General features: G+C 45.5%; 1 protein-coding gene across 1 annotated transcript in view; it reads right to left on the bottom strand.

Moving 5' to 3' along the window:
- Positions 1-3,175: 3,175 nt before the first annotated feature.
- Positions 3,176-17,426, bottom strand: part of nacc2l (NACC family member 2-like) — a gene marked incomplete at both ends in the record, with an annotated part of 28,608 nt that continues 14,357 nt past the window's right edge. The window contains 5 exons of the mRNA XM_079515934.1: positions 3,176-3,405; positions 3,487-3,771; positions 5,015-5,112; positions 6,513-6,618; positions 9,475-9,651. Of these exons, the coding sequence (XP_079372060.1) occupies positions 3,176-3,405; positions 3,487-3,771; positions 5,015-5,112; positions 6,513-6,618; positions 9,475-9,651 (896 nt within the window). The remainder of the gene's footprint in view (positions 3,406-3,486; positions 3,772-5,014; positions 5,113-6,512; positions 6,619-9,474; positions 9,652-17,426) is intronic.

Here is a 17,426-nt window from a genome sequence, read left to right as displayed (position 1 = left end):
GCTGACATCATCACATCTGTGATGACGGCTATGGCTGTTTTTAGCCCATGGAGTGTTTTTGGTGCAAAGCACCACAAAAATCATGAAAACCCCCTAGTTTGACACGTCACATGATACTGAAAGCAGAATGAATTTTAGGTAATTTTGCCTTATTGTGCCTTAACACAATCGGTGCCGGGATGCCTTCAAAACAGGAGCTCCTACATGCATGGCCTGCTTGTGCGCAAGCAGAGCGTGCAAGTACTGCCGACCCTCTATGAACTTACGATCAGCCCGTCTATAAAATATGTATGTATACCTACCTTGAAGTACCTTATAGTTATGTCACCGTCAACAGCCAATAAGGGACCACCATTCTTACCGACATACATACATACATACATACATACATACATACATACATACATACATTATGTTACCTTTTACAAACATATCTTAATTATACGTCACCATCAACAGCCAATTATAACCACGCGTACCCCTTTCTATCCAGCCGAACACAGTACCTGCGCGCTCTGCGTGCGCAGGTAACAAGTATAATAACAACAACAACCCACTCAAAAAGACATGGTGATTATTAAGAAGCTTTTTATTATTGTTTTATAATAATTATTAATATTATTATAATAATTATTATTAATATACGTTTGAATTCATTAACAGCATCATCAGTCCCATAGGCTGTATGACATGCAGAGTGCCTAGCAGACAGACAGGCAGACAGACAGACAGACAGACAGACAGACAGACAGACGGACAGACGGACAGACGGACAGACAGACAGACAGACAGACAAACAGAGGCTAGAGTCCGACAAAAATACCCGCTTCGAACATTATCAACCTGTAATCACCAGTATCTTCTTATCAAGACCATTCATTGCAGCCAGGATGGACATTTCCAGTGACGTCGCTACCTATACGTAGTATACGCGCAATACGCAATTACGCACTGTAGGGCAACGCGCCGAGGGAGGGCAACGCGCCGAGGGAGGGCAACGCGCCGAGGGGGGGCAACACGCCGAGGGGGGGCAACACGCCGACGGGGGGCAACGCGCCGAGGGGGGGCAACGCGCCGAGGGGGGCAACACGCCGAGGGAGGGCAACGCGCCGAGGGGGGGCAACGCGCCGAGGGGGGGTCAACGCGCCGAGGGGGGCAACACGCCGAGGGGGGGCAGCGCAGAGGGGGGGCAACACGCCGAGGGGGGGCAACAAAATGTGCCAAAAAAGTGCTAAGCCCGACCCTCACAATAACACATTTTCTCCAACGCTCCACCCCTCGTGTGTGCGTCCTCACAAACAGCAAAAGTAGCCGTCTGCATGAGAAAACGCATTGAGGAGGCAGCACTATTTCCGAGTAGGGCAACCCCAATGGTCAGCTACGTCCCTGGACATTTCCACATCACATACTTACTGCACGCCGCCAGTATAGGCCGCTATGGAACTGTGGAAGTGAAACTACTGCCGAAAACACCATCGGGAAACTGACTTACGTGGCCGGTTAAAACTGATGTGAGGTTAGGGGACTTACGTGGCCGGTTAAAACTGATGTGAGGTTAGGGGACTTACGTGGCCGGTTAAAACTGATGTGAGGTTAGGGGACGTACGTGGCCGGTTAAAACTGATGTGAGGTTAGGGGACTTACGTGGCCGGTTAAAACTGATGTGAGGTTAGGGGACTTACGTGGCCGGTTAAAACTGATGTGAGGTTAGGGGACTTACGTGGCCGGTTAAAACTGATGTGAGGTTAGGGGACTTACGTGGCCGGTTAAAACTGATGTGAGGTTAGGGGACGTACGTGGCCGGTTAAGACTGATGTGAGGTTAGGGGACTTACGTGGCCGGTTAAGACTGATATGAGGTTAGGGGACTTACGTGGCCGGTTAAGACTGATGTGAGGTTAGGGGACTTACGTGGCCGGTTAAGACTGATGTGAGGTTAGGGGACTTACGTGGCCGGTTAAAACTGATGTGAGGTTAGGGGACTTACGTGGCTGGTTAAAACTGATGTGATGTTAGGGGTCTTACGTGGCCGGTTAAAACTGATGTGAGGTTAGGGGACTTACGTGGCCGGTTAAAACTGATGTGAGGTTAGGGGACTTACGTGGCCGGTTAAAACTGATGTGAGGTTAGGGGACTTACGTGGCCGGTTAAAAGAGGTGTGAGGTTAGGGGACTTACGTGGCCGGTTAAAACTGATGTGAGGTTAGGGGTCTTACGTGGCCGGTTAAAACTGATGTGAGGTTAGGGGACTTACATGGCCGGTTAAAACTGATGTGAGGTTAGGGGACTTACGTGGCCGGTTAAAACTGATATGAGGTTAGGGGACTTACATGGCCGGTTAAAACTGATATGAGGTTAGGGGACTTACATGGCCGGTTAAAACTGATGTGAGGTTAGGGGACTAACGTGGCCGGTTAAAACTGATGTGAGGTTAGGGGACTTATGTGGCCGGTTAAAACTGATGTGAGGTTAGGGGACTTACGTGGCCGGATAAGACTGATATGAGGTTAGGGGACTTACGTGGCCGGATAAGACTGATATGAGGTTAGGGGACTTACGTGGCCGGTTAAGACTGATGTGAGGTTAGGGGACTTACGTGGCCGGTTAAGACTGATATGAGGTTAAGGGACTTACGTGGCCGGTTAAGACTGATGTGAGGTTAGGGGACTTACGTGGCCGGTTAAGACTGATATGAGAGGGCGGGTGTAAAATCATCAGGGAACTTCATTCATCGTCCTTGACGCGCTAACGCGCTAACGTGCTAACACGCTAACGTCCGTAAAATCATCAGGGAACTTCATTCATCGTCCTTGGTGCGCTAACGTGCTAACGTGCTAACACGCTAAAGTGCTAACGTCAGTAAAATCATCAGGGAACTTCATTCATCGTCCTTGGCGCGCTAATGTGCTAACACGCTAACGTCCGTAAAATCATCAGGGAACTTCATTCATCGCCCTTGATGCGCTAACGTGCTAACATACTAACGTGCTAACACGCTAACGTGCTAACGTCCGTGAAATCATCAGGGAACTTCATTCATCTTCCTTGATGTGCTAATGTCTCTCTCTCTCTCTCTTCTCTCTCTCTCTCTCTCTCTCTCTCTCTCTAGTACAGACACAGGTAGCTAGTGTGTGTTTATATACATACAGGTAGGCTGAGGCGATATTCAAGAAAGCTTTATTGGCTGTCCTCTAGAGGCTCCTCCCCCCTCTCCTCCGCGTCGGCCAATCCCCTGTGAGCGGAGGAGGAGGAGGAGGAGGAGGCGGCGGAGGAAGCGGGGGGGTCGGCGGGCTGGGGGGAGGGGTGCGAGGACGAGGACAGCGAGGAAGGGAGGGAGGGGGCGTGGTCTGTCGTCGTGGGCGGGTCTCCTCCTCCCCCCTCTTGTTCGTTGCCTCCCCCTCCCCCCGCTGTGGTGGTGGTGGTGGCGGCGGTGGTGGTGGCGCCTCCTCTGGACGAGGCAGCGAACTGCAGGTGAGGCAGGAGAGAACAGTTCATCTGGCTCTCGTAGAACTCCGAACTCTCGAACGACGGGGGAGGAGGCGGGGCCGGAGGCGGAGCTTCGCCCTGCCCTCCTGACCCCTGACCTCCTCCTCTCTTTCCTCGGCGGGGGTGGTGGGAGGAGCTGGGGGCGGGGCTGGGCAGGCCGTCGGGGAGCAGCGATTGGATCTTGGGGAGCCAGCGCTTGCGCACGCGGCGCGCGTTGGTGCACATGTCGGCCGCGATGACGTTCATCTCACTCTCCTTGAAGTTGGGAGCGAAGTTCTGACAGTACACTGTGGGGGGGGGGGGGGGGGGGGGGAGAATATAGTTATTATTATTATTATAATTATTATTATTATAATAATAATAATAATTATTATCTAATAATTTAGCGATCGCTCGCTCGCTGTCTATTTCGCTCGGTCGCTGTCTTTCAGTCAGAATACTTCCTTAGCATAGAGCAAGACAGCTGCTCGCTTTCTGCGCCATCTCACAACGCCACAACGCACGGACCGCCTCACGGAACCTAGGGCCGCACAGCCCTGTCCTCCAACCTCAATCTGCCCCGCATTACACACGCCAAACATTCTAACATTCATCTTAATTACATTAATGTGCGTCAAAAACAACTCATCTCCCCGCAAATCACGTGTCACCAGTGTCACCAGTGAAATGCATGTTGGGACGGACACAGATTACTACTGGGACACACTTTTCCGCGCAACAGACCCACACAGGGAAAACAACGCGGACCCAGCGTGACTGCGTGACACACTGAACCATCACAAGTGTATGTTATGATCCAACAGATATAAAAGTGCACAGGATTGTAACTGTTGCCATGGCAATTAATCCCCCCCCCCCCTATCACATTACAAGATTCAAGATTCAATACTTTATTGCCATGTCAACAGAGTTGATTGGAATTTGTTACAGTGACAGGCTCTTATTGCAGTTACAGGGGATGGTGACAACAAATTGAGCTACACAGCTGCAGCCATATTTCGGCGCTGCCCTCAGCTTACTTGCATCAGAAAAATTAAGAAAAGAAAAAAAGAAGGATACCCACACTGAACATCATTTGCTGTTCATATATTCAGAACGGGTAAAGACTAGTCGGCTGGCTTTGTTAATGCGTATGCTCGGAGGTATATATACTAGATGTTGATTTTGACATAATGAAGATATGTTTCAGTGTTGGTGAATTAAAGGTAATGTCTGTATGTAATCTGAAACATATCTTTATTACGTCACCATCAAAAGCCAGTTATAACCCGGCATTGATACATATCTTCAATACGTCACCATCGACATCTAGTATATATGTACATAAATGACTGTACATAAATGACCTACCTGAAGTATGCAATAATGTCCAGATTATTATTAGTTAGATTTTCACTATTTCACTGAGTCTTTACTATAAGGCTCTGATACACACACACACATACAGTACCGACAGTATGTGTGTGTGTGTGTGTGTGGCGTGGCGTGCGTGCGTGCGTGGCGTGGCGTGTGTGCGTGCGTGCGTCTTACATTTAACAGTGTTTAACACTCTGTTGTCCAGGGGTTTTCGACTTGGATCATTGGTCGACGAGCGGATCCCCGTCCCACAGCTATTGGCCAGTGTGTTTCTATGGAAAACAATAACAGGCCAATCAGCAGCATGTATGAACATATATATACCTCGTTGTATCTCTGGGCCAATCAGCAGCATGTATACACAGATATACCTCGTTGTATCTCTGGGCCATACAGCAGCATGTATGAACATATATATACCTCGTTGTATCTCTGGGCCAATCAGCAGCATGTATACACAGATATACTTCGTTGTATCTCTGGGCCATACAGCAGCATGTATGAACATATATATACCTCGTTGTATCTCTGGGCCAATCAGCAGCATGTATACACATATATATACCTCGTTGTATCTCCGTAAACTGGTTCTAGCATTAACTAATAATATATATATAATAATATATATAATATATAATATTATATAATATATCATATATAAAAACAGGACGTGATGCTTCTGGATGCAACAATATTTCTTTATTCCACGCAGGTGTTGTTTTCGTCGACTAAAACTAAGACGAAAAATGTTCGTCGACTACCTTTTTCCACTGACAAACGGAAACTAAATGAAAACCAAGCTATGGTGACTAAAACTAAGACTAAATATACTGACGATTTCGTCAACAAATAAAAACTAGACTACTGTAATTCTGCAAACTGTTAATAAATACTACATATTTAATCCAGAGCGATTTACAGTAAGCAAGAACGTACATCACATGGTAATACATCACATACATAGACATAGTCACTAAGGATCAAGAACGTACATCACCTGGTAATACATCACATAGACATAGTCACTAAGGATCAAGAACGTACATCACCTGGTAATACATCACATAGACATAGTCACTAAGGATCAAGAACGTACATCACCTGGTAATACATCACATACATAGACATAGTCACTAAGGATCAAGAACGTACATCACCTGGTAATACATCACATACATAGACATAGTCACTAAGGATCAAGAACGTACATCACCTGGTAATACATCACATACATAGACATAGTCACTAAGGATCAAGAACGTACATCACCTGGTAATACATCACATACATAGACATAGTCACTAAGGATCAAGAACGTACATCACCTGGTAATACATCACATACATTACATAGACATAGTCACTAAGAACGTACATCACATGGTAATACATCACATACATAGACATAGGCACTAAGGATCAAGAACGTACATCACCTGGTAATACATCACATAGACATAGACTAAGGATCATAAGTTATAAGAACTTAACATCCGTCTAACACTGGAATATCTGTACAATTAAACTATGTGTTTACACTATAGAGTGCTATGTCTACATGGAATGCTATCTAAACATGCACACATGCACGCAAACACACATGCGCACACGTGACGCACGCACGCACACACATGTGCACGCACGTGCACGCACACACCAGTAGAATGACCCACCTGTCAAAGAAGGTAGCCAGTAACCGTCTCAGTAACACTTTGTGTTTGACTCCAGCACACAGGTGGCAGTTCATCAGCTGACCTCGAGTCATGTACACACCAGAGCCTGCACGCACACACACACACGCACGCACGCACGCACGCACGCACGCACATACACGCACACACACACGCACGCACATAATGTAAAATTAGGTCTCTGTATTTCACCATCATAACTATTGGAAGCAGTGGATGGCGTTGGAACAGTTACCCTTAAAAATAAAATAAAAACACGTCGACTCAATTTTATTATAACTAAGACATTCGATATAAAATCTGTGGACGTCTTGGGCACAAATTGTGTTAACAATAATGTACCCGAGGGGGCTGTGAAATATAACGGCAATGACATTATATATAAGACTATAACGGAATGGGAAATACTGTAGAGGGGGAGTACTTTATATATATAAGACTATAACGGAATGGGAAATACTGTAGAGGGGGAGTACTTTGAACATTATATATAAGACTATAACGGAATGGGAAATACTGTAGAGGGGGAGTACTGACATTATATATAAGACTATAACGGAATGGGAAATACTGTAGAGGGGGAGTACTGACATTATATATAAGACTATAACGGAATGGGAAATACTGTAGAGGGGGAGTACTTTACATTATATATAAGACTATAACGGAATGGGAAATACTGTAGAGGGGGAGTACTTTGAACCGGTACTACTACTCTAAATACTGTAGAGGGGGAGTACTTTACATTATATATAAGACTATAACGGAATGGGAAATACTGTAGAGGGGGAGTACTTTGAACATTATATATAAGACTATAACGGAATGGGAAATACTGTAGAGGGGGAGTACTTTGAACTGTAGAGTAAATACTGTAGAGGGGGAGTACTTTGAACCGCTACTCGGCAGCCTGTAGTAAATACTGTAGATACTGTATATCCATACATTCATGAATCCACTTGCTGTGATTATTGGGCCATTGTTTGTATAGGGGTTTCTTGTGACCCTACCCTGTATAGGGGTTTCTTGTGACCCTACCCTGCCACAGGATGTTAATGGTAGAAACCCCTATAGGGGTTTCTTGTGACCCTACCCTGCCACAGGATGTTAATGGTTTCTTGTGACCCTACCCTGCCACAGGATGTTAATGGTAGAAACCCCTATAGGGGTTTCTTGTGACCCTACCCTGCCACAGGATGTTAATGGTAGAAACCCCTATAGGGGTTTCTTGTGACCCTACCCTGCCACAGGATGTTAATGGTTTCTTGTGACCCTACCCTGCCACAGGATGTTAATGGTAGAAACCCCTATAGGCAGTGGCGTGCACAGACATTTAGAGGGGCAGGTGCTCAAGTTAAAAAAGGGCACCTTGTGCAGCGCGTGGAACCGGCCGGTTGCCTTAATCCATTTTGGGCGGGAACCCCTTTTGGTGTTAGCATTATGTTATGCTTTAGCTATTGAAAAATAGCAGATCTACAAGCTCATAGCGCGCCACCGAGTGGCGCGCTATGAGCTTGTAGGTCTGCTATTTTTGAAAAATCAAAAAAAAAAAGAGAATATTTTTTTGTTTTTTTTGTTTTTTTTTCCAAAAGGGCACATTGCCAAAAGGGCAGGGGGTGCTCTAGCACCCCCTAGTGTCTATCTGTGCACGCCACTGCCTATAGGGGTTTCTTGTGACCCTACCCTGCCACAGGATGTTAATGGTAGAAACCCCTATAGTGGTTTCTTGTGACCCTACCCTGCCACAGGATGTTAATGGTAGAAACCCCTATAGGGGTTTCTTGTGACTCTCCCCTGCCACAGGATGTTAATGGTAGAAACCCCTATAGGGGTTTCTTGTGACCCTACCCTGCCACAGGATGTTAATGGTAGAAACCCCTATAGGGGTTTCTTGTGACCCTACCCTGCCACAGGATGTTAATGGTAGAAACCCCTATAGGGGTTTCTTGTGACCCTACCCTGCCACAGGATGTTAATGGTAGAAACCCCTATAAAAACAATGGCCCAATAATCACAGCCGGTCAGCAAGTGGATTCATGAATGTATGTATATAGACAATATTTTCAGGGTCAGGGTTAGGGTCTGTAACGTACCTGCCACAAGCTCCACCTTCTCCCCGGGGTCTAGAGGTCAAAGGTCAGGGGGTGTAACATACCTGCCACCAGCTCCACCTTCTCCCCGGGGTCCCCCTCCGTGTAGAGGTCAAAGGTCAACGTACCTGCCACCAGCTCCACCTTCTCCCTGGGGTCCCCCTCCGTGTAGAGGTCAAAGGTCAACGTACCTGCCACCAGCTCCACCTTCTCCCCGGGGTCCCCCTCCGTGTAGAGGTCAAAGGTCAGAGGTCAGGGGGTGTAACGTACCTGCCACCAGCTCCACCTTCTCCCCGGGGTCCCCCTCCGTGTAGAGGTCAAAGGTCAACGTACCTGCCACCAGCTCCACCTTCTCCCTGGGGTCCCCCTCCGTGTAGAGGTCAAAGGTCAACGTACCTGCCACCAGCTCCACCTTCTCCCCGGGGTCCCCCTCCGTGTAGAGGTCAAAGGTCAGAGGTCAGGGGGTGTAACGTACCTGCCACCAGCTCCACCTTCTCCCCGGGGTCTCCCGCCGTGTAGAGGTCAAAGGTCAGAGGTCAGGGGGTGTAACGTACCTGCCACCAGCTCCACCTTCTCCCCGGGGTCTCCCGCCGTGTAGAGGTCAAAGGTCAGAGGTCAGGGGGTGTAACGTACCTGCCACCAGCTCCACCTTCTCCCCGGGGTCTCCCTCCGTGTAGAGGTCAAAGGTCAGAGGTCAGGGGGTGTAACGTACCTGCCACCAGCTCCACCTTCTCCCCGGGGTCTCCCTCCGTGTAGAGGTCAAAGGTCAGAGGTCAGGGGGTGTAACGTACCTGCCACCAGCTCCACCTTCTCCCCGGGGTCCCCCTCCGTGTAGAGGTCAAAGGTCAACGTACCTGCCACCAGCTCCACCTTCTCCCCGGGGTCTCCCTCCGTGTACAGCGTGGGGTGACAGCGGTATCCGATCTGACTGATGAGGCTGGCCGGCAGCGCCATGGTGTCTCGACCAATCAGCACGCAGGGGCGCCGCTCGTTAGCCAACGGGAGAGGGAGCATCTCCATCTTCTCTTGGACTGGGGGGGAGGGGGGGGGGGGGGGGGGGGGAGAGCAGCGGTGAAAACCAAAAACGTTTCTAACAAACGGAAGGCAATAGACCTTTTTACCAATACAATAATATTAAAGGAACTGAGTTTTTAGCAGCCATTACGTGATTTTGGGTGTGACAGTACAGTAGAGTACAGTAGAGGGACCCCCTGAGGTGTTACCGGGCCGTATAGACTTACTGTATACATGGGCAACTGACGGCCCGGGTGCCACATGCGGCCCCCACCGTCACTTAATGTGGCAAAAACCGAATACCGAATAGCCGAATACATCTTTGTTGTAAAGCTACCGGATTATGGCAAAAGACATGATTATGGCAAAATGTGACTTAAATAATAAACACTTATGGGTCCATAAAACATTTATTCAGCACTTTTGAATGAATTCATTGCATACATTAAAATTCCAGACAATGGAGACCTACACCACCGATGCCGATACGATGCCGATGTTTTGGACCGATGTTTAGTAATCAATTAAAATAATAAAAAATACATTTTAAAAACTTCTAAACTTCAAAATAAGTTTTTTTTTTAATTCAACTTAACAATAGAATACATTGAATACATTTAAATAAAAATGTTTTGGCACATAAGGCATTTTTTTTCAAAATGAAATGCACCCCTATATATGCCCTCCTATATTCAACTATTAGTGTAGATTTCCCTCCTACAAAAATATTTAATTCTCATTGACAATTTTATGTCATAGTGTCTAAGCAAATAGACATGTTACATCATAATCACCATTACATCACCTAATCAACATGAGTTAGACTTTAATATATTAGCGCCCCTCATTTCACACAGGTTTGATTTTTTTTTGTATGTAGGATAGGCGTCAAATAATAGAGCAGTCATACTATTAATATTGTTTGTTGTGGCTGAAATACAAAAGGCTGAAATACACAACATATCTCTAAATAGCAAATAATGTACAAATGCCTTTTATACATTTAAATTCAATGAGGGTTTTTTGTGGTTTAACCTGTAAACGTTATAGAAATGGTAACCTGTTAATACTATGGTTAATTGGTTAATTATTATTATTATGTACCCCTAAAGTCAGTGATGTAAATTTCAATGTTAAAAATAAATAATAATAATAATATTATTTATAGTATAATCTGTAGTATTAGCACACCTCAATGTTGAGGATGTAAAATATAATAGTTGTCCCTGCTCCCTGTAGTCCCTCACTATAAGGAAGGATTAGCCTGCCCCACACACAGTGACAGTCACACACAGGCTCCCTGTAGTCCCTCACTATAAGGAAGGATTAGCCTGCCCCACACAGTGACAGTCACACACAGGCTCCCTGAGGTCCCTCACTATAAGGAAGGATTAGCCTGCCCCACACACAGTGACAGTCACACACAGGCTCCCTGTAGTCCCTCACTATAAGGAAGGATTAGCCTGCCCCACACAGTGACAGTCACACACAGGCTCCCTGTAGTCCCTCACTATAAGGAAGGATTAGCCTGCCCCACACACAGTGACAGTCACACACAGGCTCCCTGAGGTCCCTCACTATAAGGAAGGATTAGCCTGCCCCACACAGTGACAGTCACACACAGGCTCCCTGTAGTCCCTCACTATAAGGAAGGATTAGCCTGCCCCACACAGTGACAGTCACACACAGGCTCCCTGTAGTCCCTCACTATAGGGTGTACCAAAATCTCCTGGAGGGGGCGTCAACATATGTGTCACGTGGTAGCGGCCGCCATACTTGCTGGCTTGTCTGGTTTGTTTACATTGAGCGACTATCCGTGTGCTTGTATACGTTATTTTTTTAAACTGACCTCACAATGGTGCAGACTTGCTCAGTAAATAAGTGCCACAGCAGGTCACGTCGAGGAAATGAGCCAGAAAACGGAATTAGATGTTCAGCTTTCCAGCATGGAGACAGCATCAAGGAACCCAGATTGACGAGTTTACAAAAAGACGTAGAATGGCTTGGATCGGCGCACGGGCGCAGAGACATAATGTTCAACAAAGTATCTAAGCACAGCCGTGTTTGTTCACAACATTTTCCTTGTCCTTGTAATGTATTTGGGCCCGACTTTCTTTCTATCCACCCTGGTGTTGGGTCACCATGTTGTCGCCAAGAACGAGCTTAATATTTACAAATACATACCACTGTCACTCTATTCTGAGTGATGTGGGCTAGAATTTAATGCCCACGAGAGGGCCGTCCCAAGCTTTTCAGATGCCGCCCCCCTCTTGGTGACGTACACGTTCTCACACACTATAAGGAAGGATTAGCCTGCCCCACACAGTGACAGTCACACACAGGCTCACAGCTGTCATTAATTAATGGTCTTGATTGCCTATGCGGTCAAGTTTTAGGGTGAAATGTACAGGCTCACCGTCTTAGCTGCTGCTGCCACGTGCCTGCTGGCAACCAATATGCACATGACTTCCAATCAATTTGGAACAAGGACCACTCACACAAGGATTATAGTTTTGCTGGTCAATTTGAGACAACGGTGTTGGAATGTATGATCATTAATTGCCTGTATATATATATCATTGTATGTATATTTATATATATACCTTTATTGAGAGCACCTGATACCGGTCACGTGATCATGTGATCTGCATATAAGGAAGTGAAAATAAACACACTGCTCTCTTGGCCATGGACTAAAGAGCAAAGACATATCTGTTCTCTGTGTCAATTTGTTCATCCTCGGTAGAATGTATTCCGGCTAGCTCAGGACTACTGTTGATTTGACGCTATATGCGCTAGCTTGATTTAACAGGTCATGGAGCCCAGTATTAGAAACAACAGTAGCCAATGGAGCCGAATTCGTTTTGACGGAGATGAAAGGAACTTTGAATTATGGTTGGTAAAATTTCTCGGTTACCTCCGGCTGAAAGGGCTGAAAGACACTATACTGTACGAGCCCGATATCGACAACGAAGAAATGCTCGATGCAGATGAGGCCGCAGTAAGAGACGCTGCAGCCGAGGTGAAAGCCGCTGAGGACGCAGAGAAAAATGAAAACGCATACGCTGAACTGGTTCAAGTGCTCGATGATACAAGTTTGTCGTTGGTTATGCGTGAGGCAGCGGATGACGGAAGAAAGGCGTTACAGATTCTGAAAGATCACTATGCGGGCAAGGGGAAACCGAGGGTGATCAGTTTGTACACAGAGCTGACGTCGCTCCGGAAGACTGCAGATGAAACAATGACAGACTATATTATACGAGCAGAAATAGCTATCACGGCACTGAGGAATGCGGAAGAGACTTTGAGTGATGGCTTGCTAACAGCTATGGTTCTGAAGGGGCTGCCAGAATCGTATAAGCCATTTTCCATCCACATCACACCAAGTGACGACAGGATCACCTTCGCCGACTTTAAGGCCAAACTGAGGAGTTACGAGATCACTGAAAGGTTCAGTAGCAGTTCCGGGGATGACAGCGTGATGAGACTAAGAAGCAAGGACAACGACATGAGACTGTCCTGTTGTAATTGCGGCCAGAGGGGGCACAAATCGTTTGAGTGCGGAGATGCTGCTGGTCAGAGAGAACAGAGACAGTGGTGCAGTCTTTGCAGAAGTCCAACACATAACGACACCAACTGTAGATGGAGAAGACGAAAAGACAACGTCAATGTGACGCAGGATGAAGAGGAGCACACATTCGCCTTCAAGGTGGGCCAGGTGAACCGCGACTCGGACGGCGCCGGGAGACTTTGTCGGAGTAATACTCTGAGCAGAGGGCTGATGGTCGACACCGGGGCTACGTCACATATTGTGACCGACGTGAAGAAGTTCCGAAACTTCGATGAGAATTTCGAGCCACGGAGGAATGTTCTGGAGATGGCTGATGGAGTGAGGGCCTCTGGCGTAGCGCTGAAGAGAGGTACTGCAGTGTTTAACCTGAGAGATACCAAGGGTCGAGAGGTGGAAACGATGCTGAAGGGGGCGCTGTATGTTCCATCCTTTCCCCAAGACATTTTCTCAGTCAACGCAGCAACATCAAATGGAGCCACATTCATCTTCAAAGAGGGACAGAACAAGTTCATCCAGAGAGACGGCACGACATTCGACATTAAGGTACATGACAGGTTGTTTTATGTAAACACCGTTGATGAGAGTATTGATGTTGATGAATGTCATGGGTGCTATGACATCAAGACGTGGCATGAGATTCTGGGACATTGCAACTACGAAGATGTGTTAAAACTGCAGAATGTAACTGATGGTATGGAAATTAAAGGCAAGGTTGATATTTCCAAGTTTCCAAGTCATGCGATGTGTGTATAGAAGGTAAATTTGCTCAGAACCATTCACCGAAATAGAGAACCAGACCAAATAGCTAAAGCAGCACTAGAACTTGTACACACTGATTTATCTGGACCAATTGATCCAACGGCTAAAGACGGATTCAAATATGCTTTAGCATTTACTGACGACTATTCAGGAGCTACTTTTGTTTATTTCTTGAAATCTAAGAGTGACACAGTCCAAGCTACAGAGAAGTACATTGCCGATGTTTCACCTTATGGGAAAATTAAGTGTATTCGTTCGGATAATGGTACTGAGTATACTTCTGGTCACTTTCAGGCATTGTTAACTCTTTGAGAGTTTCAAGGATTTCTATATAGTAGGTAGACTTCTCTATGGCATAATCCCATTTTTGAATGATTTATTGAAAATTCTCTGTTTTGAATGTGTGACAACGAAAGACCTTCAGAGAAAGCTTGACTTGTCTGCTTCCAGGAAGAAAATTAACTGAGTTGATAAAATGTTTAGTTTTTGTGTTGGAAGCCATTTAAAAGAGCCTGCATTTACACTGGGTAGTGTTTCTAGGACAACAAAACAAGTTATGCCCGGTTGAAGTTTTATTTTCTAAATAACTTTTTTTCTGCTGGGCGTACATAGCCATGCAATATCTCATTTTAAAGGGTGAGTTGTCTAGTTCAATTAAAATAAAATAAAAAGTTTCTCACATGTACCACTGTAGATATTTTGCCATCTATAAATAGCATGGTCAGTCATGATCAATCTGACCTATCCAGCTAAAAGTCACCATAGCTCTGAATTGGAACATCATATAAACTCAATTCTTTTTTGGGGTAAAATTAGACATTCTAACGCACATTTTGATATATACCATGTTTACATAGTCTTACCAGTACCTTGTCTATTCATGCATGTATCTCAAAAACCTATTATGAAGAAACACATCCAAGGACATTGTTTTGATATGACTTGGTGCCAATGAAATGTATCAAAATATAGACTTGAATGTATACTGTATTATAAAAAAGAAATTGAGTTATTACCATCTACCGTTACAGAGTAAATCACAGTTGAAACTCGCTTAGTCATATACAATAAACCTCACAATAGTGAACAAAATAGCCATGACAGGTCTAACTCATTGTAAAAGCGTCTTTTATTTTTTATGACTACTAACATAATAAAATTATAATAAATATTACAGAAAATAAATAGGCCTACATACAAAACAGTTGTCCCCAAACTCCCCAGTGTCCCCAAACCACTGCATTCCAGTTGTTCTTGACGGTGTGTGTGTGTGTGTAGGCTAAATAATAATATTAATTTAAAAAAAAACTGCCCCCCTGAAATGAATGAATCCGGTTCAGTGTCGGAGAACTCCATCGCAGTCTTGACTCTTTGTCTTCATCATCCTCCTCCTCATCTGATGTCAGTTCTAAATATATAAAAAATAAACATTTAGCTGTTGTGCACGCTACTATTACATGGTGTTTGTAGCTGGCTGCTAGTATCACGATAAAATAATAGGCGACGTTAGAATGACACCAATGAGTGCTCGCGGGTATAATATCCAGCACCATCGCGTTGCCACATTCCACTGGCTGTTGGCTAGTTGCTAGCAAACACTGCAGAAATGGTACTGGCTATTGGCCGGGGGGGGGGACGTAGGCTATCTGACATCATCGTCATCATCATCATCACACGGTGACACACTAAACAATGTAAAATCATGATTGTATACAATACAATGAATGCGATTATCATGCAAGCTCATATAACTCATGGACAAAAGAAATCTACAAGCTCACAACGCGTCGCGCATGTGACCTGTTTGAGCTTGTAGAGCTGGCTGCTAGTATCACGATAAAATAATAGGCGACGTTAGAATGACACCAATGAGTGCTCGCGGGTATAATATCCAGCACCATCGCGTCGCCACATTCCACTGGCTGTTGGCTAGTTGCTAGCAAACACTGCAGAAATGGTACTGGCTATTGGCCGGGGGGAACGTAGGCTATCTGACATCATCGTCATCATCATCATCACACGGTGACACACTAAACAATGTAAAATCATGATTGTATACAATACAATGAATGCGATTATCATGCAAGCTCATATAACTCATGGACAAAATAAATCTACAAGCTCACAACGCGTCGCACATGTGACCTGTTTGAGCTTGTAGATCATCATGTTTGTTCTCCGTCTTTGTAGACAGTAAAAGGTGCTGGCTAATGGCTGGACGGGGGGTTAGTGTCGGTCGGTGCAGTACAAATGTATCGTAGCAGGCATGCAGCCATGCACGCATGGCAGTACAATTATTTTATATTGTAGCGTGCCATATAGGCGATCTGATCTGAAGAGTAATGTTCGCTCCTTTTATTTACTGTCTACAAATACGGAGAACAAACATGCATCGTTTACTGAAGCAACGCGTGGTTATGCGCGACGCGTTGTGAGCTTGTAGATTTCTTTTGTCCATGATTTCTGATCACTATAGAAGGGCATTTTCTACAATAAGATTACCTCAAAACATTCCGGGTTGATCGTCTTCTTTCAATGGTTTCCCGGTATGGCTCATCGGACGACGATGAGGAGACAATGAGTGGTAGTGGCCGGTCCCCGCTCCGGTTCTAAGCCCAGCCACCGGTCCCAGCGACCGGGCTGGTGGGGACTGGAGAAGGCGACTGGGACGCGTATGGATCAATACTACTACCACAAAACTCGCTCAAATAAATATTACTGCTTTCAACTTTTTCTGATAGAAAATCGCTCGGGCGAGACGGCAAACGGGCTGAACACTGAAAACTATGAAAACTCCCTCCGCCCCCACTGTTTACTGGGGGGTGGGATCAGCTTCCAATGGCAAAGCGTACACAGTTTTCTGGGAAATGTAGTTGATATTTATGCTCAATACTCTATACAGAGGTGCGGACCGAATTCATCTATTGGTATTAGTAAAAAAAGAGAACTACGGAAAATCACGTACAAGTCAGACCGGACTAATGCATAACTCCACGTGTTTTCCAGTAGTAGTCTGTCTAAGGGTTAAGCGGAAAGTCCATTAGACATGAGGCCTCAGCTCCATACTCACCCCATCAGAATGGGACAGCTGAAAGAAATTGGCGAACGCTGTTTGAGATGGCCAGATGTATGCTGATTGAGTGCAAATTACCAAGGGAATTGTGGACATATGCGGTAATGACGGCTGCTGTTATTCGAAATAGATGTTTCAATAAGCATGTAGGACAGACCCCATATTACATGCTGACAGGAAAGAGGCCAAACCTTTCAAGAATGAGAACTTTTGGGTCCCCATGCTATGCATATAAACAAAATAAGAAAAAAGTTGGATTCACGATGTGAAAAAGGGATATTTGTAGGATATGATAAAAATAGCCCAGCCTATTTAGTGTTTTATCCCGACACTGGGAAGGTAACTAAGCACAGATTGGTAAAGTTCATTCAAAGGAATGTCATTGAGAT

This window comes from Electrona antarctica, assembly GCF_951216825.1.
Source record: "Electrona antarctica genome assembly, chromosome: 12".
Classification (NCBI taxonomy): Eukaryota; Metazoa; Chordata; class Actinopteri; order Myctophiformes; family Myctophidae; genus Electrona; species Electrona antarctica.
This window is presented reverse-complemented; position numbering and strand designations above follow the sequence as displayed.